At 34.4% G+C, this 24686-nt stretch overlaps 1 protein-coding gene across 2 annotated transcripts in view; it reads left to right on the forward strand.

The window, feature by feature from the left end:
* The first annotated feature begins 281 nt into the window (after positions 1 to 281).
* The window catches only part of LOC148953554 (uncharacterized), a 28864-nt gene continuing 4459 nt past the window's right edge, over positions 282 to 24686 (forward strand). Inside the window, exons 1-5 of one of the 2 annotated variants that reach the window (XM_089087735.1) lie at positions 282 to 403; positions 10681 to 10848; positions 14133 to 14293; positions 17763 to 17890; positions 23458 to 23625. In XM_089087735.1, coding sequence (XP_088943861.1) covers positions 303 to 403; positions 10681 to 10848; positions 14133 to 14293; positions 17763 to 17890; positions 23458 to 23625 — 726 coding nt within the window. In that variant the 5' untranslated portion in view covers positions 282 to 302. The remainder of the gene's footprint in view (positions 404 to 10680; positions 10849 to 14132; positions 14294 to 17762; positions 17891 to 23457; positions 23626 to 24686) is intronic. The other variant, XM_089087736.1, reaches the window with a different exon arrangement.

A 24686-nucleotide genomic window follows, 5' to 3' on the forward strand; every position in this document is an offset into this window, starting at 1 on the left:
TTTTACTTGTTTTTATGAGTTTTGTGCTTGTATTAAATGTTTTTTTTCGTTTTCAATATATTTGATGTTGACTGGCCGCTTTGAAAGATGTTTCCAAAGCGTTTTTTGGTCAATATCCCAATTGATAAGACAAATAACCTCTAGGTTCTGAGATTTCAAGATGGACATATTTAAGACGAAATATGGACATATTTTGGCTAAATATGACATAATTTTGGATACTCAGGGGACATATTTATGAACCGAAAAGTTGGCAATCCTGTATAAACTATGTCAAAGTCAAAATTTAAAAGCTTGAAAACATGGCAAGCCCAGAGACGGTGATTTATGATTTAGATGTTGAACACAATAAAGGATCATGGTGTTTCTCACGTAATGTAGAACTTCAAAAGGTTTCCCAAAGGTTACGATATGGTAAAACTTATAAACTATTGATTCTAGTGTTTGATTGCTTGAAATAGCCTAGGGCTAGGCTATCTTAGCCTATTCCAGACTGATTTAAGATGAATGTTGTTAAATGTCTCATTCAGTCTAATAAATGCTGCTATGATAGCCTTATCCCTCCAAGTACCACCCAAAGGAAACATGTTGTAAAATTCTAGACAAGCTGCCTTTCACTATCTTGGAAAGTGGTTGGTAAATATTTCACTGCTCATATTATTGATTACAAATAAAGTGAACATTACACTCAACACCTTGGTAAAATTCTACTTTAGCTACTTTTTGCTATCTTGGAAAGGAGTTTGGTTAGGAAAATGAAACTTTCAGGGATAGATCTACAGGCTAAAGTATGTCATGGAAAGATATTTTGAAGTAACTACCTCCACTCTTTCCCTCTCTAGAGGGTCCTGACCTTTGATGACCTTTAAAAATATGTGTGTTATAAAAGTGAAACCTTGTAATATAGATCTTCTGCTTAAAAGGAAGCCTAACAAAATTGTTTTCAGCTTCACAACTTTGCTCAATCCTGATTTATAGAGTTTTTAAGATATGCAAATTCATTTCCTAAATTTTGAAAATTAACATTGATATGGCTTAAAATACCACTCAAATAACAGGAATTGCATTTTCAGAACTAAAGCCAGAGAAAAAGAATCTTATAACTGAAAATTAAGGTAAAATGTTGTTTTGTCAAAATGTCAATAGGTATAGACCTGCCATGTAGGCAAATTTCAGGATCCTCTAGAGGGAGAAGGAGATGAGATAAGTACTTCAAAATACCTTCCAAGGACATATTTTAGCCTGTAGACCCATCCCTGAAAGTTTCATTTTCCTAACCTCACCCCTTCCCAAGATAGGAAAAAGTAACTAAAGTAGAATTTTACCAACACCTTTTTTATGCATTTCCAAAAATAGTAATCACTTTTGAAGCAAATGAATTTTACCCCCCACCCCTATAGTGATACTAGGGTAAAAGACCTCTTTTTGGGAAAGACCACTTTTCTTTGGCATTTTGGAAAAATAGCAATGGGTTTTTGGACTGCCCCTTTTTACTACAGTATGACACAATGGAAGTGTAGACCCAATCATCTCTCACTAGAGTCAGCCCAGTGGGAGTAATTTGTCATCGTAAATCCAATGTGTGGTCTCCGTTTTGACAAGCAAGTGAAATGAAAGAAATATATATTTAATATTTGTGATTTATAGAATAAAAATCAAGAAATAAAACTTATATTTTTAGAATCAGAAGACAATCAGCTTTCTATTAATATGTGAATAATACTGAAACACTAAAAAGATACTTACATCAAAATAGGATAATTGGTATTTCCAAAAAGAGGTCTTTCTAAGTAAGTCAATAAACTAATTATCTTCAGTGAATGATCTTAAATAATTTTAATAATAACCATATTGTTGCTTAGCTTGGATTTTTAGCTATTCATTGGCCTATACAAACCTTTTCAACTCTAACTAGATAACAAGATATGAGGTTTTAAGTTTTACATAATTTTGCTCAATTGGATTCTGGTCTTTTACCCTACCTAATTCAGGGTAAATATTTGCACATTAAGGGGGTTGGGGTAAAGTTTATTTCTGATGCAAATGGGAGGTAAGGTTAAACTTTACCAACACCTCCCCCCTAATATGCAAATATATAGGCTACCCTGAATTGGTATATATAGGGGTTGGAATGAAATTCATTTACCTTAATTACCTTAAATCACAGCTTGGAGTGAAATAAGGACTTTCAATCCTGTTGAATCACTCCTTGTGATGGCTGTTGTAGTTGGTTAAGTTCTGGTGGAAGATTCTGGTGCTTCCCAGTCAAACTTCTATGGTGTATCTTTCCACTCAGCATCCAGATGGCGTTTGAAAGCATCTGTTGATTCAGCAGCAACAGTGTCCTCCTTGAGGTTGTTCCAGAGGTTCTCGATCCGATTCGAGAAGAAATTGCATCTTGCTCCAGTTGTAGCGTGATGTTTGTGGATTCGTCTAGGGTGTCCTCGTGTTTTGTGGGAGGTGTCGATCTCCAGGATCTCATTTTCTTAATTGGTTGAGAGGAGTTTGTGCACTTGGATCATGTCTTCACGTGTCCACCTGTATACAAAGGAGGGGAGGTTGAGTTCCTACAGCCGTTCACTGTATGTCTTGTTTTCCATGCCGACAATCATCTTAGTGGCCCTTCGTTGGATTTGCTCAAGAACTGCCTTGTCCTTTTTGAATCGAGGGGTGGCCAGTATCGTCCCCACCTCCAGTCTAGGTCTTACTAATCCTTTGTAGAGTTTGGTGATTATGTGTTTACTCCTGCTGGTGATGCAGTGTTTGATGATGCCTAGGGCTCTACTAGCATTGGCTGAGATGTTCTGTGAGTGGGAGCTGAATGTCAACGATGACGCCAAGGTCTCTCTCCTCCATGACAGGCTGAATTGTGTGGTGACTTCCAGAATTTTGGGTCATGAGGTACTGATGTTTGGGGTTTTTGTGTCCGAAGTGTATGACCTTGCATTTTTCTGCGTTGAATTCCAGCAGCCATCTTTTGACCCAAGAGCACATATGGTTGAGATCAGTTTGGAGGGATTGGATGGAAGAAGAGGTGTTGGCAGGACCTATGAGTTTCGAATCATCTGCATATAGGGTGGTTTTGTTGCTGGTGATGAGGGGTAGCTCATTTATGTAGATGTTGAACAGGGTGGGGCCCAGTACGCTGCCCTGGGGAACCCCACTAGTGACTTTGATTTTGTCAGAAAGGACATGGCTGTTTGGTCCAGTTGTCACTTTCACTTGCTGTGTTCTGTCCCTCAGAAAGTCCTCTGTCCAACTGACCACTTGTGGACTAACAGATAGAGTAAGTAGCCTGTGAATGAGGTATCAGTGACAAACCTTGTCAAATGCTTTGGCTAGGTCCAACAATATTATATCCACAGGTAATCCTCTCTCTAGTAGGTCAGTTACAAGACTATATGACTCAAGAAGGTTTGTGTCCACCGATCTCTTTGAGCGAAAACCATGCTGACTACTGCTGATAAGTGAGTTGGCCTCAAGATGGTTAATGATACGCTTGTTTATGATTCTCTCCATGACCTTGCATGCCACACATGTAAGGCTGATAGGTCTGTAGTTTGCTGCAGACGTTTTGCTACCCTTCTTGTGAATTGGGATGACTATTCCCTTCTTCCAGTCCCCTGGAAGCTTTCCTTGTGTCAGCAACAGATTGAATAGCTTTACCAGTTGGGCTGATATTGCAGGGCTTAATTCCTTTGTCAGTCGTGGGCTGAGACCATCAGGTCCCGTCGATTTGTTGGGATCGATGTCCTTAAGCTGTTTGGTTACTTCTTCGATTGTGACTGGTGAGTGTACCATCGGGAAGGGAGTTTGAGCCTGTTCTGCTGGTGGGGGGGTTGATTGGGGGTCATCCATGGAGAACACTGAGGAAAACTGCTGATTAAGCAGGTTTGCTTTTTCAGAGGGGCAAGAGGATAAAGAGTTGTTGTTTACCAGGTCAGGTACGGAGTGTCTGCCTGGCTTCTTATGGGAGATGTATTTCCAGAACAGTTTTGGGTTTTCCTTAACGTTTTTGGCCAGTCGTTCTTTGTAGTTTGAGGTCAGTTTTCTAGTTTCTTTTCTGAGGAGGTTCCTTGCAGTTTTGTACTGCTCGTACAAAGCTGTAGTCTTTTGTTTTGTGTACTTCTCCCAAAGTTTTCTCTTCCTGTTGTGTAGTTTCTTGATTTTTGGGGTGAGGAAAGGTAGAGTTTTGGGTTTCTTTTTCCATGTTATGCTGGTGTGTTTGGCTTGTCTCTCTAGTAAGGTCTTTTTTAGAGTTAGCCATGAAGCTTTAACATCTTCTGATATATGTGTTTCCAGGTTAGCATCTAACAGCTCCTCCACCATCATCTTGTAATTAGTGAAGGATTGCTTGGTATATTTTTATGGTTTGGAGTTGAGTTGAAAAGATGAAAGAACTGGCATGTGGTCACTTGAGCCAATTGGACTGAGAGTGTGTGTGTTGATCACCCTTTCTGGGTCATTCGTTATGACTAGGTCCAGTATGGAGGGATTTTGTCCTGGGCGCATTCTTGTGGGCATAGTTACTGTTTGGTACAGAAAGTTGTCGGAGAGGGCTTGTACTAATGGGTTTTGTTCAGGGCTTGACTTGGTCATACCTTGGCCATCTACCCAAGACACATTTGGGAGGTTGAAGTCCCCTGTCATGAGCAGGGTTGCCTTTGGGTAATTGCATAGTATGAATTGCGTCATTTCGGCAATTGCTCTTTCAGAGGACAGTTGGCAAGGGCTGCTGGGGCTCCTGTAAATTGAGCTTAGGACAAAAATTTCGTAGGTAGGGACAGGGAGACCCATGTAGCTTCAACCCAAGGTAAGTAAGAATTTGGGACAGAAATTTCTTTTACCTGGAATTCCTTGGAAGCTAGAACAGCCACTCCTCTTCTGCAGTTTGGATCAGACAGATTGCTGAAGATGTTGTATCCAGAGGGGCAGATTGAGTCTTCTGTCAGTTGAAATCTTGAGTTCTTGGGGCAAATTTCTGTCAGAGTTGCAATGTCTATAGAGCATAAAAAAGGCATCAAGTGGTAGGCTATGTTCACTTTATTGGTAAATCAATAATATGAACAGCAAAATATTTACCAAGTGGTTAAATTAAGAAAATGAAATATTCATGAGTGGATATTCAGACTAAACTATATTACAGGAAGGTATTTTAATGCTGCTAAGTCGATCCCTTCCCTCTCTATATAATGCAGATTTTTGCACATTAGCCTAATGCTTATATGCTGCTCACATTTGATCCTATATTAGTGTTAAATATATAAATCTGTGCTTACCTTAAAAAATCAGCTTTTAACCTTGTTTATAGGAATTATATTCAATAATTAAGTCATACAATAACAGCCACATGCTTATTCAATATCTTTTGTAGCATCAGCTATAGTAAAACCTGTTTTGTGACTACCAAAAAATGAAATTTGTCTACAGCTCTGAATTATCTAATTGCTTAAAGGTACAAACCACTTATGAGGTGTCAACTATGTCATTTAAGGTGAGATATAGGCTACATTGTTTGGTACTTATGCAGTACCCACTGTTATATACTATATATAGAATGTCTAACAGGAAATGCTACAGTCAAACAAGAGAGACAGATACCCAGTACTAAAACAGTTGTTAGAGTGTAATTGAACTAATATGAATGTTAAAATTACAATTTAAGATTTGCCAAAGACAGAAAAAGAGGCAGTTGAATTTTTACAGGATAAGGGGTTATTGTCCAAGACAGAAGAGTGCATTAATGGACACACCATGACTTTATTCTTGTACAAGAAGCTACAATATTGGAGGTGTCATGTATGGAATAACTACCTCTGAGAAATGTGCATGTTCTCTGTGCAACAGAAAAACTGTGGGAAAATTGGAGGAGTTGATTATATAGTTGAAATAGACAAATCAATGTTTATAAAAAGAAAAAATAATTCTGGATGAATTTTACCTTGACAGTGGGTGTTTGGTGGAGTATGCCAAGAAATGGGGGAAAGATTTTTATGTGAGGTCCCTGACCAAAGTGCAGAAACTTTGCTAAAACAAATTAAGCTGCACATAGACTACTACACGCTTGTTGGAAAGGATACAAAACCAGTGACATGGAAGAAACAGGTTTTATACATAAAACAGTTAATCATAAGAAAAATTTTGTCTACCCAATAACAGGTGCAAACACCCATGAAGTGGAAAGGATATGGGGCTCAGCCAAATTGCAAAATAAACAGTACCAAGATACTGCCCACCAACATCTATCAGCTTACTTAGCCAAGCACATGTGGCGTGTGGCAGTGAAAGCTGAAGGTGGAGATTATTTTTCAGCAATTGTGAAGGACATTTCAGCATTCTGGGCACATAATTGTAACTTGTAATTCTGATTATTTTGTTCATAGACCATTATAACCAGGTATATGTCTCTCCTGTTTGACTGTAGCATTTCCTGTTTGACTGGCTTCCTTTAGTGTTTCCATATACAGTATATAGCAGTGGGTACCACCTAATGCATAAGTACCCATTGTTTTTACCTAACAGCTGGTCTTAATAAATAAAAAACTGACCCCCTCTCAACTCTGCCAAAAATAGAATATTTATGAAATTCTAGTTGAATACTTCAAAAGATACATCTAAAGTGCTTAAAGGTAGAAAAATGAAAACCAGTAACAAATTTAGAGCATGAATCATCTCACGGAAAGGTTTTTGGAGTTGGCCCATCTGCAACTTGAACAAGCCAGTAATTAGAGGTTTATAGCCCACCTTCTTGAATACTATCCTTCAAGGCTGTATCTAGGGGGACCAGGCCTTCTAATCACTTTTGACTCTTAAGGTGATAAGATACCTTAAAGGGTTACCTACATTATAAACTTTTTCACTTTGTGTGGCCAAACTACAAGTATTTAGAATTGGTTGGGTTGTCTTGCCATAACTTGTAGAGCTTGTGCAAGAGCTGAAAATAAAAGATTTTTTAAGTAAAGAGCAGCATTAAAACTTTAAACAAACACACGTCATTCTGTATTTGATGGTGTCACCCCCTCCCTCCTCAATACCTCACTCTTTATACTAATGTTTGACAGATTGTACCAATTCTTAAGAACAACTTCTGAAACATAAGGACTGTTTAATTAGAATAAGAAGCTTTTTTAAAAGTACTAAAAAACTTCAGTGTGAAGAGCAAGGTATTGAGGAAGGGGGTCAACCCCTAGTATATTGAGTAGTTTCTGTTTGTTCTATATTATATTGTTGCTTCTTACTTTCAGTTGAAAATAACTTTGTGAATGGATTTTATAATTGACAAGGAGGGTATGTTTGATTAAACTTGCAGAACCAAGAAAATCTTAATTAGGAAATCTGGTTACATTGATTCTTGACATCCTATTTTAATTTCTTTAATACTTTATTATTATTTTTAAGCTACAAAATAAAACTCATTAATAAATTTGCTCAAAATTTATTTATTTAAATAAACAAGCAGATAGAACAAAACATAATAACATAAGGTTGTTATGATAAAATAGTTGAAATTCATGGTTGTAAAAACATGTGGGTTAGGATGGCTTCAGCTCTATAGTAGGGTAAAATTATAGGCTATGTATTTTCAATACGTTTGAATTTCGTTCCCCCTCCCAGTTCACCCAAAATTCCATTATAAAGGTATTATTAAAAAATTGTACAGCATTTTGTCTAAAATATAAATAGCTAGCCAAAATTCAAATTTTGAAGCTGAAAACAGAAAAACCTTACAAATATTCATTTTATTAATGTATCAAAAAATATATCAATTACAACTGAACCAAAATAATTTCTAAATCTTGTTTGTTCAATGAAACCCAAATAACTAAATTAAACTAAAATGTTGTTCTTTTTATATTAAATAAAAAACAATTTTTTCAACTGAAAGTAAGGAACAACATTAAAACAGAAAATGAACAGAAATGATTAAGTATATGGGGGGGGGGGTGTTGCCTCCTCCTCAATACCTTGCTTTTCACACTTAAGTTTTTTAGTACTTTTAAAAAAGCTTTGGTAATTGTCTATTATATAAAAGACACTCAAGAAGTGAAGTTTGGTGAATGCTAACAAAATAGAACAAAATTATATAGTTTTGAAACAAATTTAGGCTATATTTTTCCATATTAGGGGGTGGGGTAAACAGAGCATATATTAAATACATAACCTAAAATACAAAACAAAATTTGATGAAAATAGAATAATTTATTAGCAAAACAGTGAAAAATGCAACTTGGAAATATGCTCCCAGAGCACAGAAAAGCCCTCAAGAATCACGTTATAATGAACTCGGCCTTCTGCCGTTACTGCCACCAACCACATGTATTCTACTAAGTATGAATGTAAAGGATGGTGCACAAAGGATGTACCGTGGTGCTGTTTGTTCCTCCACTTCATGGAACCCCATATTCTCTCTACTTTTTGGGTAGAGGTGCTGATTTCTGGGTCAACAAAATTATTTTGTGGTTCACTTTCAAATGAGTGAAACCTGCTTGTTTCAGTTCAGTTGTGTTGTAGTCCTTCCAGCAATCTGAAATGATTCTTGAACATCCATGGTGAGACACTATATTCTATCACTAGTCAAGGAAAACTAACTGTTGTCCTCAAGAATTGTGTCAATAATGAACTAACATGAACTAGATCAAGAATCATGTTAATAATGAACTTTTCTTTGTCTTTGAGATGGTCAGCTGATGCTAAAGCTTCCAATTTAATAATTCAAAAATGACGTTCACAATTTTGCTAATAAAGTATACTATTTTCATCATATTTTATTGTCTCCAAACTTTACTTCTCAAGTGTGTTTTATATAAAAGACAAGTACCAAAGCTTCCTATTGTTCTAATTAAATAACTCCTGTGTTTCAGGATTCATTCTCAAAGAATTTGGGCAAAAATATTAAATTTAGCATAAAGAACAAGGTGTCAAGGAGGGGCAACCAACTCATTTGTGTAACCTCCTCAGGCTATATATGGCCTTATTAAGGAAGCTTATGCCACAATTGCTGCAGCAGTTATTATATTTAGAAAGAACATTGAATTGTATATTTCTTTTTTTTGTCAGATTTTTGTTGTTTAAGGAAAATTAACCCTTAGTTGTGCATTCCATTTCATGCTATTTCCAACCATCATTTTCAATTATGGAGGCTTTCCAGGCCTACCTAGAAAATTAATTAATTAGTACCATAAAATTCTAGATGAGAGGCTTTTGACAGTCTCAGAAAGTAGCTGAGTTAGGTTAATAAAGTTTTCCAGAAGAGATACAGAGCTTCAATGATGCCCTAGGAATTTTTCTGAATTATCTGTCTTCACCCTTTCCTGCTACAAACAGTAATGGCCTAAAAAGTTTTTATGTTATAAAAGTAACACCTTTAGAAATAGATTTACAGCTCAAATGAGACACAAAGAAAGTGTTCAGATTTATAAGGCTTTTAAGATAGGCTATATAAAACTAAAGAGCTTTAAATCTTAAAATTTAGAAGAAACCCAATATGGTTTAAAGTCCTATTTAAATATTAAGAATCAAAAACCTAGTGCCAAAGAAAAAGAGACTAAACATAAAAAAATAAAGTAAAAGTATTTGCATAATACTGATGTTAATATAAATAGTTTTATACATACAGAAATGTCTTCAGAATATTTTTCTAGCCCTGGCAATAAGAAAATAATAGATTTAGTAGCTTGGCAATAATTTCTGGGGCTATATAGACCCTGGATTAATTTCTCAAAGCTTTATCTAAGATGGGATCAGGCCCTCATCTAGAACATCACCCTATTTTCTCAAATATTCAGTCAAACTCATGTAGAAAGCCAGAGAAAGGGAATAAGAAAAGATTTGTTTATTTAGGTAGATGACTTTCAGAGCTAGCTACAGTAATAATCAAAAAGTAATAACATTTGAATCCAATTTGAATCACTCTTCCTAAATCTAGTATAAACCAGTATGAGGATCACATCCCCCTGCCTCAAAATTAATATTTGGATTTAGCTTTGGCTATAAACACAAGTTTGAAGATTGAAACATTATCTTAATTTTAATAGGTACAAGGGCTGTCTTCAGTGCATTCTCTTAAGTCTTTAAAATGAGGAAATGGTAGGGACATTAGGCTGTTGACACCTTTTAGAGATATATTTTAGACCTTGGATTAGTTCCTGAAAGTGTCATTTACCTAACTCAGCTACTTTCCAGGATGGACAAAGGCTCTCATCTGGAACTTTACTGTGTTTTCTTTATTATTCAATCAAACTCATATAGAAAGCCGGAAAAAGATTTGGTCATCTTGGTAAAAGATTTCAGAGCTATTTACAATAACAACTAAAAAAGTAGTACCATTTGATTCATGTTACAGTCAGTCTTTCCAAATATAATATTCAGCACTATAAAAATTTTGCCCCCCCTGCCAGCCTAATACTATGATATACCCTTGGCTATATATGAAAGTTTGCAGATTAAAAGAAGTTATAGGGGACCAATGTTTATTCAGTTAAAAGATAGGCAGTTTTCTTAATGACTTTTATTTTATTCAGAAAACCTTTTTGCAAATTTTTACTGAGAATTATCTTATGAATTTGAAAATCAAGATACCTAAAATGGTGCTTTCCAAAACCTAGGGTTGGATGGTCAGGGGAATCTAGGCAAGGGGTCAATTTTGATATTCTTTTAAATTACTGAATTATTTCCTTACAGACTTGCTAGCATCTCATATTTAGAAAGCAACAAAACTGAAAGAAAACATTTTGTGCTCTCTCAGAGATCACAGCCCAAAGGTTGTGAGGTAGTTGCTGAAGTTAAATGGATTCATATTGCTCCTGTTGTCATTAAAGATGTTGATGCTAAAGACAAATCTTTGTCTGGGTAAGCTTTTTTCCTTATTTCTATTAAACATAAATTAAATATACTCTTAAAATGAGCTCTAATAGAAAGTGAATTTCAGTTGGGTTGCCAGGTTTCATGGTACGAAAAGCCAAGATTAATTGTAAAGAGCAAGGATTGAGGAAGGGACAGTTCCCCCTCTCCTCATAGACCAAATAAATTCTGATTGTTTTAAGTTTTAATGTTGCTTCTTACTTTCAGTTGAATAAACTTGTTTTTTTTTTTAATTAAATTTCTGGCAGTTTCCCAAATCAGTAAATAGTATTGTCTGGGTAAGCTTTTTTCCTTATTTCTATTAAACATAAATTAAATATACTCTTAAAATGAGCTCTAATAGAAAGTGAATTTCAGTTGGGTTGCCAGGTTTCATGGTTCTTAATGAAAAGAAAAAAAAAATGCTGGCAAATATTTGGTTTGTTCTTGTTTTGGATCTGAGCCTAAAAATTGTTTTCCTTACCTAGTAATATCATCCTTTAATAAATAACATCTTCCTGGATTTTTGATGGTAAAAAGGTACTACTGGTGATTTTTAAAGATAGTTGTTCAAATACTTTTTTTAAAAGACACTTTAAAAAATTATATTAATTCAGAATATTGTTTGCGCCAAGTTTAGAGTAACGTCCTTGCTGAAAATTGTAATTAGCTCTGGTAAATAAAAATGTCACCAATATTTAGTTCTATTTTGATTTGTTAGTATGTTTGATTCCACATTTTGCTACTATCCTTGATAGCCCAACACAAGTCCACATCAACTCTGATTTCATTTATTTGTATCCAGTCATGATTTCAAATCCCTCAGGAAAGCTTGGTGCAAAATAGTTTAGATTGCTTGTTTGTTTATCCAATTACCCTCTTTTCCATAATTTTGTTAAACTGTTACTTTTTCTAATTCCGCTTTATTTTTATCCTACTATATAGGTTTTGGAGCATGTGATACACATCATCTTGGTCATACCTAAATGTTGTATATCTGGAATAATTACTCAAAACTGTTGACCAAGCTGTTGTCAAAGGAAGGATGAGTCAGCAATGTAGCACAAGAGGATTATAGTGTGATTCAACAGACACTGCCTGGTTGATCCTCCCTTTGAGAAGAGGTTGACAAATGGCTTTTGGTAATAATCTCAGAAGTATGAAAACGTTGGATACAACCAACAGGCATAACAGTGACAATATGTGTCAATTGGTTTAATTACTTTGATACATTACAGTCTCATTTTGCTATCTTTTTTTAACAAGGTTGATTTCAGCAATAACTCCTGGAATATTTACTTAATCACAAAAGTATTAAAAGTATTACCATTGATTTATTGTCTGAAGACAGGGGTGTCAATTTACAAAATTTGTGGAGGAGGGCAAAATATATTTTCCAATTTTAGGGGAGCCAAATCTAGGAGGGGGAGCATATGCCTCTTGACCTAATCATGATTAACCTTAATCATAATGTTAGACCTAATAATAATACCTAATCAGCACTAGGACTAGGAATGTTTGCTTGATCATGAATAAATGTGTTATCATATATTTATTACCTTAAGGTTGTAGACAGATAATATTGGATACTTATCGCAACGCATGAGCTGGTAAACATATACCTAATCATAATTAGCTCTCAGAAGATTTGCTTTATCATGATCAAAGATGTGAACACAGTTCTGTTGCTTTTAGCTTGTAGATACCAGGTAATATAGAACAATCATTATAGTTCTTGTGCTGGTAAACATCTGTCTTTGACTGGCGAGAATGTGGTGGATGCTACCCATGGTGTCTGAGGAAATGTGATACAATAGCTTAGGAAGTAAACTTTAAAAGACCTTAGGGCGTTTCATGGAATAAACAGGACATAACTGTCCAAATTATTGATAATTTTGACATTATTGCGGTTTTTTGTGATAAATAGCTTATCCTGAGAACTCGTGCTGTCTGTTGTCTATTATACATAATGTCTCTGTGCATGGTGAGAAGCTCTAACATTTTTATTGGGGAGCAAGAGGGGTCTCCACCCGGAGAGTCAAGGGCCATGGGCTATGGATATATAATAATTTTTTCTCCAAATCATTGGGGGAGGGTAAACTGCCCCCCTTGCCCCCCTTCCAAAACGACGCCACTGTGCCTGGGCGTGTAATACTCTTGAAAATCTAAGCTAAAGAATCAAGTAATACTTTTAAAGTGTAAAACTCTACAAATCCCTCTTTAAAGTCTCATAAAAAATCATTTTAACTTAAATCATTGAGGTCTTATTACTAACGAAAATTACATAATTAGTAAGGATAGTGAGGGAAAGGGGTTGATGGTGGCACTGGGAAATTGTGCTAATCTATGTAGCAATGCACAACTAGAACATGGTCTTTTTACAAGTTTAAAATGCTTTGGTAAGGTTCGAATTCGGCCCTTCAGGACTTATGATAGCAATTTTCATAATATATATCTTATCTTATCCTAAGAACCTATGCTGTGTGTCATCTTTTATACTTGATGCGTTCGTGGGTGTCACACTCTTGAAAATCTAGGTTAAAGAACTAAGTGATACTTGTAAATTATAAAACTTAAGAAATCCCTCTTTAAAGTATTACAAAATCATTTGAAAACAATTCTTTTAAGTCTTATTACTAATGAAAATTACTAAATCTGTGAGGATAGTGAGGGACGGAGGGGGGGTGATGGGGCACTGAGAAAGTGTTTTACTCTACATAGCAGTGCTGAACTAGAACATGGTATTTTTACTAGTTTGAAATGTTTTGGTAAGCTTAAGAACATTTGATAGAATTTCATATTGATAATTTGTTCCTGTATTTTCACTTTGTTGCAATTATTTTTCTATATCTCGTTTCCTTCCTAGCCTTTATGTTCGTTTCTGTATTTTTTCTTATTCTAAAGCACTGTTATGTCCCATTTCTTTGGATTTTTCTTTTGTTTGTGTTATTAAGTAGTGAGTTTAAATACTATTTATTTTGATTTTTTATGTCCTTATTTTGAATTTTCTGTGATTTTTGTTTGTTTGTAGGAACTTGGAGGTTAGAACTGAATTTTTTTTTTCAATTTAATTATAAAAATTAGAACTCGAACTTTCAAAGTTAATAGTCCTTTGAAAGAACAATATATAATCATAAATTATATTTAAAAACCTGAACTTCAACAATAAATCTCAAAGAATTGAGCTTGTTTTGAATGTGGACTTTGGAGGAGTCGCAAATCCCATGTAACTAATTTTAATTAGTTTTTATGTTTTTTTTCTTGGATTAATTTTTAATTTGTTTTCGTGATAGGTACATCGAACATAAAATACAGCATTTGTCAATTAGAGAGAATGAAAATGTTCCACTAAACACGCTGATTGACTTTGTAGAAAGATATGTTATACTTCGAGTACCTCCAAACAAACCACTTATTATTTCTGCTGGTGAAGCATCAACTTCGGTTCATAAAGGTTTGATTGTTTTTTTTTCATATTTTGCGGTTCTAAAAATTCTTAAGAGACAAAAATGACTTGAGAAAACATATCCGGCTCAAAAGGAACTCGCCCAAACGTTTGAAAGTCTAAAGGCCTATTTACATTGAGGTTTAGAATAAATTTGGAATTAGCTAGTTGGAACTTTAATGTCTGTGTTAAAGACACTATGTGGGGATACCTGTAATAACCTCCAAATGGAAATGTGTCATTGAAATGGGATATTGAAAGTTCTACTGGGATTGGAGGGCAAATAGCCCCTCCTGTGCGCTTTTTTTTGCCCCGCCCTCACAATTTTAAGATAGTCGTTTTGTTCAAAATAGTTGTAAGGTTCAACAAATATGCCTCCAGAGATTACATGACCCACGCAACCCCTGGGACAAGAGTCATAAATTATGAAAGTTGACCATTGTTTACACATAGATTTTATAAGGAAAAGGAAGGCATGTTTGATCTTTGATATCCGGTTAGCTCGAAATCAGCCCAAGAAAATTATATATTTTGTTGGGATTATGGTCTTGAAGTTGGCCAAAAACTTTTATTCCTAATTAGTTGTATTATTTCGAGTTTGCTTTTACGGATCGTTTACTAGGCGAATAATACCAGAGTTTTCCAAATATGTACTCTGGAAATCACACACATACCTGAGTAAATTGAAATACATTATGTGAACCTGAATTTTTCAAATTATTTGCAATATCTTGGGAATATTCCAAACAATCGAGTTGAAACTTTAGGGTGTTTTGAATGTCTAGTGGATTCATATTTTTGACTTAGGGAAGGTGGAGGGGTAGATCGAAGACACTGTAAGTGTTTTGGTCTTTGTAGCTTATGTACTATGAGTTGTATGCTTCTATTGCCATATAAAATCCCCAATCCAACAGTGTTTATTAAATACTTCAGACGCATGTTTGATTTCCACCAGTAAAACCTAAAACCTTTTGGTCTTAGGAGTGGGACAGAGGGGATACTTGCCCCGGGCGCAGAAACTTTAGGTTCGCGAAATTTCAAACAAAAAATCTAACCTGTTTAAAAAAACCAAGAAAGTTTCATTTTACCTTGCTAAAATTTGCAAATATTTTTTTTAAAATAATTTTTATTGATTAGGCTAGTGTTCAATACATGGCCTATTTATGAAATTTCTAGAAAACTGCGCTCACAGAGGCTTTAATTTCATCACTGGTACTATCCTTGAAGACCTTGATAGAAATTCAAATTGGAAAGGGCTAACCAATTTTTGTCTCCAATTCATAAATAAATAACGTTTTTGCACTATAAGCTCCTATCAGACTAATAATTTATGCACGGTGGGCTTTTAAATTGAAGGTTACAGGGATTTTTTTAGGGGGGGGGGCGAGTGGATGCTAAATTGTGGCCTGGGGGAAAGGATAGAACTAAATCAAAAGCCACTAAATGCATTTAGGTTATCAGAATACCATATCTGCAATATCTCGGGAACGGAAATTAGTAGCTTAAGGGATTGAGTTGAAACTTAGAGAGAATATTGGAGGCGGGGGAGGGGGGATAGGCTTGAAATTTCGACTTGGTGAGACCAATCTGCTTGAAATTTATAATATGTGATGAAGACGCATTAATTGGAATTTTAGAACCAAAGGAGCCTCAATCAGGAAACAAATCTGGTAGCGTTGGTTCTTGATATCTTGTTTTTGTTTTTATTTTGAACATCAAAATTAATAAATGAGCTCAAAACTCGTTTGTTTAAACAAGCAAGCAATTAAAACAAAATATCATACATTAAGCTTTGAGAAAAATATCTATAGATATTCTCCTATATCCAATGTTTTACCAGGGCGGGGGTTAGGATGACTTCACTCTATTGAAGACCAAAAATTATCCATTTGAATAGTATTCCCCCGTCCCCCCCACCCAAAATTCTTTTCTAAGACTAGTATTAAGATTTGCTGCAAAATTATATCTAAAATGTAAATAGTAAGTAAAAATCTTTATTCTTAAGCAGAAAACCGACAAAAGCCTCTCAAAGATTCCTTTTATTAACTATAGAAAATCTTAATTTAAAATGAAAAAAATAATTTAAAGAAACTTTTCAAAAAAGAGGTTTTTCAAAAAAAAGCAAAAAGCTAAATTAAACCAAAGACTAGAGCTTAGGAGCTTAAACGAACAGAAATTACTTTTATTTTCTGTTCAAACTTAAACGAACAGAAATTACTTTTAATGAATAAATGAGATTCGAATCGAACAGAAATGGATAATCAAGTCAAACCTAAAATGAACAGAAATTATCTCGAACTGGAGTAAGGCTAACTAAGTCTTCTAAAGGCCAGAGCGTCATCTGTGCTTTACTGAGAACTGTTTATATTTTGTGAACTTTGTTTTATTTGTCACAACATCAACAAAAATAAACTAAAGAGGGAAATAAATCTCAGGGCTAATCAAAGTTTGTGCTATTTGTGAGTGGTGCTATTTGTCCCCTTTCCTTCCTCTCAAAACATCTAAACGGCTTGAACGTCACTTGTATTTGATTGAAACCAAAATGTATTTTGAACGGGGTGGTTTTTATTTATTAAATCTTTAACAACAACAAAAAAAGAAAGAAAATCACTATAATGACCGTTTCTCACGAAATTATCACTGTGCAATAATGTTGTTTTTAACTATTACGATGGCCAAAATAATTTGCGTTCTTCAAACTTAAAAAAAACTTTAAAAAGCGCATCAAAAATGTGTTTATATTCATTTTTGTTACGTTTTTGCAAGTCAGCCAAACATTTCGGAATGGAGGGGGGGGGGTCAAACCCCTAACCGCCACCCCTCTTTGGATACGGCATTGGTGGTTTGTGTAGACAGAACTTAGGTTATTATGTCTTTCTACTACAATAGTACCATAAACAGGGCCTTGTATCTCTTTCTGATGTAGTATCCACAGGCAGTGAGATGGCGAAAATTGACGTATAGAAGCATCATAAATCTCTTGTGGTGACACAACATTGCACAGAACCTACATTAGCGTCACTTATTGGCCCTCGGTTTAATAAAAAAAAGAACTAATGAAAGCAGGCTGATTCTTTAATGTGTTCATTCCTGAAAGTCTCAGGAATTTTGGATCTTTTAACCTTATAAAAGATAAAATATTTTAAATATATACTAATTTTAGTAAAGCGCAATGACGCCTTGTCCTTCAAAAGGTTTAGAGGGCTTTAGCCTTACTCTCGCTTGTGATAATTTCTGTTCATTTTTAGGTTTAAATTGATTAGTGATTTCTGTTCGTTTTGAATCTCATTTATCCATCAATAGTAATTTCTATTAGTTTATCTTTGAGTTATTATATAATTTTATTTCTGCTCGTCTTTAGCTCTCTATGGCAATTACCCCTCTTTAAGTTTTGAAACATATCTTTTCTTTGAAAAACTTAATTTTTGATAATATTTGAAAAATAATATTATCAGTCATAATATTTATTTATGTTTAGATGCGATATTTGTGCTATATAATGCGTCGAGACTGAAAGTTCTTCTAGAAAACTGCGCTCACAGAGGCTTTAATTTCATCACTGGTACTATGCTTGAAGACCTTGATACTTCTAAAGATTTGACAGAAGTAAGTAAGATATTTAGTTTACCCAGTAAGTACCAACGTTTAGAATTCTAAGTTGGAATCAAAATAATTGTTAAAGGCCTAGATAGCTCACTGGACATAAGGAAACATGTTAAGAAAACGATTCTTACTTCATAAATTGCAGAATAATCATAGTTAACTCATTTTGCTTGGGGAGAACCTTTATCTTCACTTGTGTCATTTTTTAATGCTTTTTCTACCAAATTTCTAAAAAAAAGCATGGATTCGATAAACATTTTGTCAGTTTTCAAATTCGTACTGAAACAAATGGGATCTCTAAAGTTTGTTTGTAGATGCCACTATATACAAAGCGTAGTGGGGTCAATATAAATTAACCACCATCAGCGCCAACTAAATTATTTTTCATATCACGTGTTAAAAGAAAAATAGTGAAATTTAGGTTAGGTTAGATGGTGGTTGGATGTTTGTTTCAGTGCGTTTTTCAAAACTCAGCAAAGACTTAGAGAATAGATACAAAAAATTCAGAAATTTGTTAGGAAAAGTGTAAAACAATGAAATAACTGAAGATAGATGGGACACTGGGATATTCACCTGATAATATTATAGGATTTAAAAATTATAAAAATCTGTTGGTGAAAATGTTAGAACGAGTGAGAAAAGGTATTTTGAAAATTCTTTTAGGAATGCGGATTCACCCCAAAAAACATGGGATCTAATTAAACAAAAGATTGGAAATAATTGCAATAATTTTTACCCAGAATTATTAATAGATAAAAATGATCTTGAATCAAAGAGACATTCAAATTCATTTAATTCAAAACAAGACATAGCTCTCTTGGGCAAAGCCCAAATATGATGTCTCTTAGTCATAATTAGCAAAATAAAGTTGTCTGATAAAACTTTGTCAGGATAAAAACACTTGAGATCGAGAAAGAAAGACATGAAGGTATTGCAGAATCTTTCAGTGCTCATTTGGCTATTATTGGTTCTGATGTTACTCGTGGTCTTGGCTCGACTTCAGCTCATTCATATAAAATCTTCAAGTCTAACAAAATAAACTAAACCCTTTTTCTCAAATTTGGAAAAATTTTTCATGCTATTAACTGTTTATGAGTAGGTTTTAAAATTAGTCACAATATATAAAGTAAATTATTCTGAGGCTTATATTTTATTTGCAATTCTGTCTTTTAGGGTCGGTTTCTATAAAAAAGAGTGGTTGTTTACCTTCAGTTCATCGACACTAACAATTTGGTAGTGCGAAGTTTTGATGCTTAGGATTAGCAAGGGGAATTACCTAAAACGCATAAACAATTGAAAACGGCGTTCCCTATGGGTTTCCATCTTTAAATACTCATAAGCAGACTTATAAAAAATATTTGAATTGATTTATAAGAATGTGAGCATATTTGAATATCAATATATATTTTTAGAAATTATTATCAAACTCACAGCAGTAGTGGCTGAATTGTCCGAGCCCCTCTCTTAATCTCGAAAATAAGCTAAAGTATGCTGTAAATGGAATTTAGACAATAAATACGTCTTTGTCAGTATTCGAGCATCCACCCCTTCTCTTTGAAGTATTAGAATATAATTTAATTAAAAATATTTTTTTCATAGCTAAGTTCCTTTGCCGCTTTTCTAAATCTGAATCAACTACTTTTTTAATGAATACATATAAAATAAAAAACCCTGTTGATGTTTTGGAGAAAAAGCAAAAGAATTTTTTATCCAAATTACCTGTTTTTTCTCATAATTTATATAGAGCTGCTCACGAAGCTTAATTTATTTTATTTGATTTAATTTTTGAATGAAGTGTTAATTTGGGAAGTGTTAATTTTAAGTGTTAATTTATTATCTATTGAATGAAGTGTTAATTTTTGTGGTAATTTTGATTGAAGGCCTTTGCGTATTAGTTGTTATATAGTTTAAAATAATTTTATGCCCTGTTGATTAGTGGTTATTATTTTTATTTATTTATTTACTCTTCGTATTCAGAGGAAATAAAACACTTTGAATTCAATTGAATTGAATAGCATGGTTGCCGAAGTTGAATTTCGCGTCACAAATAGCACTAACAAATATATATCATATGGAAAGTTTTTGTCATCGCTGATGTTTACATCATTATAAAATACATAAAAAAAGGATTCGAAACTTGACTAAAAAACAAAAAAAAACATAAAATTAGTGCACAGTTTTCCTGGCTAGATTCAACAAAACTCACAACAAAATCCTTCTCCTGGTCAACGTGCTGAGTTTGAACTAACCTAGTAGATAATGATATGGAACCTTCCCTTCTCCATTTATGATTCTTAGTGCTTGTTTTTGGCTAATATTTTCATATTAGCTGTGCAAGCATAATTTGGATTAATTGTTCATATGGTATAACATTTGTAGTAATTTTTTTTTGACCTGTAATTCCTTTGTGGTAAATATCTAGAAATTTAAAATCGTTCCTTTATATTATCAATTTTCTGTTATTATTCAAACTAATGCATAATAGATCGATGGAGATAATTTCGGAGACCACACTACCTTTCCATGACGATAAAATAAAAATTCAAAATAGGGATAAAATCCTTTTTAATAGACACTGTATAGAAATTCACAAAAATACCAGATATTTCGGTCACATATACAGTGACCGTCATCAGTAGTAAAACTACTGATGTTAGTGACCGTCATCAGTAGTTAAACTACTGATGACGGTCACTGTATATGTGACCGAAATATCTGGTATTTTTGTGAATTTCTATACAGTGTCTATTAAAAGGATTTTATCCCTATTTTGAATTTTTATTTTATCGAAATAGATGGATTGAAGGGAAGATTAATTACCCGAAGCGTAGCTAGTGGGCCTGTTAAAAATCAGTTCAACAGCAACGAAATTTTCTCTATTTTTGCTTTAAAACTCATGTGTAAATTGAGCAAAAAATGATTAAACCATGAAGAGAGAAGCAACGAATTGTTGTTTTTCTTTGCTTTCAATCGATACCTAAGCTGTTCCACTTCGACCTTATATATAAAATAACAGATAAATCAACCCCTCCCTCCCTAACGCCCTTTACACTTTTTTCCTTTAGTTATGTAAAAAGCATTTGTTTCTCTTAGTGAGGAGGGGAGAGACAAGTTTGAAAAAACTGGAGGAATCTAGACACTTAGTAGGACTTAGACCTGAATAGCCCAATTTATTCCAGTAGTGTTGCCTCTAGGGGTGACAGTGGGGTGACGGCAATTACCCCTCCCTAAGTTTTGAAACATATCTTTTATTTATCTTAATAAAAAATCCCCCAAATCCTTGTCCCAAACCCCTAATTTTTCGTCAATTGGTACCCTAGCCTGCCTCCCTTATTGCTATAACTTGCACATTGATAAGATTGTCTTGTGCTTATGCTTTATGATTACCATTGTTTTTATCTCGTTTTCCTCAACTCATCGGTTTGTATTTTTTTACTTTTGTGTGGAATGTGCGAGCCATTTTTTGACCACTTCTGAATGAATTATTTCCAAATGTTACGACTGTATACACTTCTGATGCCAGTGAAATACTGTAACGCCAAAATACCCCCTCTTGTATACACCCTCCTCTCCCTTGTATAAATAAATCAATATAAAAGGGGAATCGGGCACGGTTAAAAGTATAAAACAAACACTATTATTCAAGATTTGATAGCGCTGCGGTAAGGACACTTGCAAGCGGTAAGAATGCTGCGGTAAGAAAACTAGCAACTTAAGTTCAAATCTTAGATAAATCAATTTTTTTTAATTACATATTCCCTTTCGTCCACATATTCATTTCTAATAATCAATTCTCCATAAATGTCAAAGTAAATAAAGCAAAATAATGAAATTTTACTTTCTGATGAGGAATTAAAATTTGTTTTGCAGTCTTGCTGCAGAAAAATAGCATAAATAAAATTTGGAGAGTAGAAAGTTGAAAATAATAAACATTAATGATTAAAAATAAACTCGTTTTCAAAATGTAGTAATTATTTTTTTCTATGAATATAATATAAGTGAAAACAATATGTTTTCACTAAATACATTGTGTTTTCACTATGAATATAAGTGAAAACAAGGGTCGCAGAACAGACTGGGCCTTATACGACTTGACCTTTTAATTAGTTTTTCACAACTCCTCGATTTTTTATTCGATATTTACGCTCTACAATTCCGGTATTTATATAAATGAATGCTAACATACGTTTGTAAGGTAAGGCAATACTTGGTAAGGCAAAGGGGCACCTTGAGAGGACACCTGTCGGTTGTCTTGGCTGATGAAACTTTTATCCATGGACCGACAGGCACCTGGGAACCTGTTTCTGTTCCTATTAATACTCCTTCCCTTCATGTAAGGCTTCAAAGTTTATTTGGATACAAGTTGGTTTAAACTTGTCTCAACTTAAAAAAAAATCCGATACTAGTTTACGATATCATGTGAACATCAATGACTTTATGAAAATTGATCTATCCAGAATTTTCGAGAAACCATTGAGCTAAAACTTTAAACATAAATCAGAAAACTGCGCGCATTACTTGTGGTTTCCATAGAAACCCAAAACATCTTCAGTAAGCCTATAAGTCAGGTAATAATAGACCAATCTTCATATACTCTTTCGGACCTTACGAACAGGGGTGCCAATTGGGGCGTGGGGATTGCAGCGATAGATTTATTGTCCCTATGTACCTTTTCATTGACGAAGTCGAAAAATACAAAATTGGCCCGTCCCCCTAGATTGTGATAAATTATTTTTTTTGTATCTTCATTAAAAAAAAAAAAAAAAAATTTTGTCCCTCCTCTATATATTCTTGAATCGGTTCTCTGATTACAACTAGAGACGAGATGAAGGTTGGAACGTGAACGCAACTCCTCAGGCCCTGTTTGAGCTTTAGATTCATTCCCGAAAGTTTCATTCTGCCGCACTACAATTTTCTGACTCAGTTTTCAAAGTTGATGATCCGAACAAAAAAGAAAACGGACCTTTGAATTTGTATACCCTTTCTTGACAAACTTCATTAAACATGCTTTAGTTGAGTAATTTCATTGAAAATGCCCTTTCCAAGGAACTTTTTTGAAATACCCAAGAACTTCATTGAATGTGTCCGTAAACTTCATTGACATAGAGTAACTTGATCATGTCTAGTCGATATCTCTTGCTCTCACCCATTTTAACAATCAATTTCAAGTATTTGACGTCAAATTTCATACCCAATATTATATTTAGTCTCACAAAAAATGATAATCCAGAAGTTTTTTAGGGTAATTTAGGAAAATCTCTTTTGTCACAAAAACTCAGTAGGTCTACCAGAAAGGTATGCACAAACTTTTAAAACTTTTTTGACTTTCGATTTTTTTTCTCTAAATTTTCATTTGCTGTTTCTAAAAATATTCGTTATCTGAGTTCTGCTTAGATTTATCTTTGCCATCCTCTTCCTTTGCCTATGATGAGTCTACTCAGCCTCTTTTGTTGTTCTATAGTGTCTCTAGAATGGTTTTGTATCTAGAATAGTTTTGAGCATATAGTTTCGTCAGGATTGATAGTGGTAGTAACAAGAAATTATTTTGCTAATAAATGAATTATTTTTAGGTTGACCTGGCTCTGGAAGCATTCACAAGTGATTTCCCTAATAGATATTCGAAGTGGACACGTGACACTGGTAATGGACATTTGGTGGCTCATTTAGTTATACGATGGTGCCAAGAATTTGTTCGAATTTTTAATAAGTTTTACAATACTGTTCGAGTTTTGCCACCAGTAAGATGTCATTATTAGCATATTTTCTTTTGATTTAATATTATCAGTAGTCTACAATCTTCAGGGAGATCCCCTTCGATCAGTTCAGACGAGAAAATTTGAACAGTTTCCACGATTTCGGAAAGTTGGTGACCCATTTGACTGTCCAATTATGTCCCATTTGATTTATCCGATTAATTTGAAAAAAACTACGTTTTCTAAAGAGTTAAAGAAGCTGAGTTACAAGGTCGAACCTTAAAACGTACAGGGATTAGGAGGCACAGTTGGGGGGCTGACGCCCCCAAACCCCGCTTTCGCAACCTTTAAATAAAAAAAAATTTTTTTAAACTGAAAGTAAGGAGCGACATTAAATCTTAAAACGAACAGAAATTATTCCGTATATGAAAGGGTCTGTGCCCTCCTCAACGCCTCGCTCTTTACGCTAAAGTTTTTATTGTTTAAAAAAAAGAGTTGTGAGAAAGTCAAACTTTAGCATAAAGAGCGAGGCGTTGAGGAGGGCACAGACCCTTTCATATACGGAATAATTTCTGTTCGTTTTAAGATTTAATGTCGCTCCTTACTTTCAGTTTAAAAAACTTTTTTTTTATTTAAAGGTTGCGAAAGCGGGGAGTTTGGGGGGCGTCAGCCCCAACTGTGCCTCCTAATCCCTGTACGTTTTAAGGTTCGACCTTGTAACTCAGCCTCTTTAACTCTTTTGAAAACGTAGTTTTTTTCAAATAATTTTTGCACGTTTTTGTACAGTTTATTGCTTAATATTGGTTGACTAACTGTTAGCTGATTTGACGGCTTGCGGGCTTGCGGGCTCTTATAGGAAAACGATAAGAGCCCGCTTATAGCGGACTCTTATAGGCAAACGAGGTTTTTCGTGAATTTAAATTCGGGGGATAATTTTTTCGGTCTGAAAATATCAAAAGGCCCTAACAGGTCGAATTCTGCTTCGAATGAGTCCTCATTCACCCGGATCAGTTGCCAACTGTGGCATGTAGGTGTGGATAACAAGAAAAAAAGAAGAGAAATGAACATTAAGTGGCTATATCTGTTTTTTTGAAAACAGGGAAGGA

The sequence above is a fragment of the Artemia sp. Qi Xiang Cuo genome, chromosome 4 (assembly GCF_049724085.1).
Source record: "Artemia sp. Qi Xiang Cuo chromosome 4, ASM4972408v1, whole genome shotgun sequence".
Taxonomy (NCBI): Eukaryota; Metazoa; Arthropoda; class Branchiopoda; order Anostraca; family Artemiidae; genus Artemia; species Artemia sp. Qi Xiang Cuo.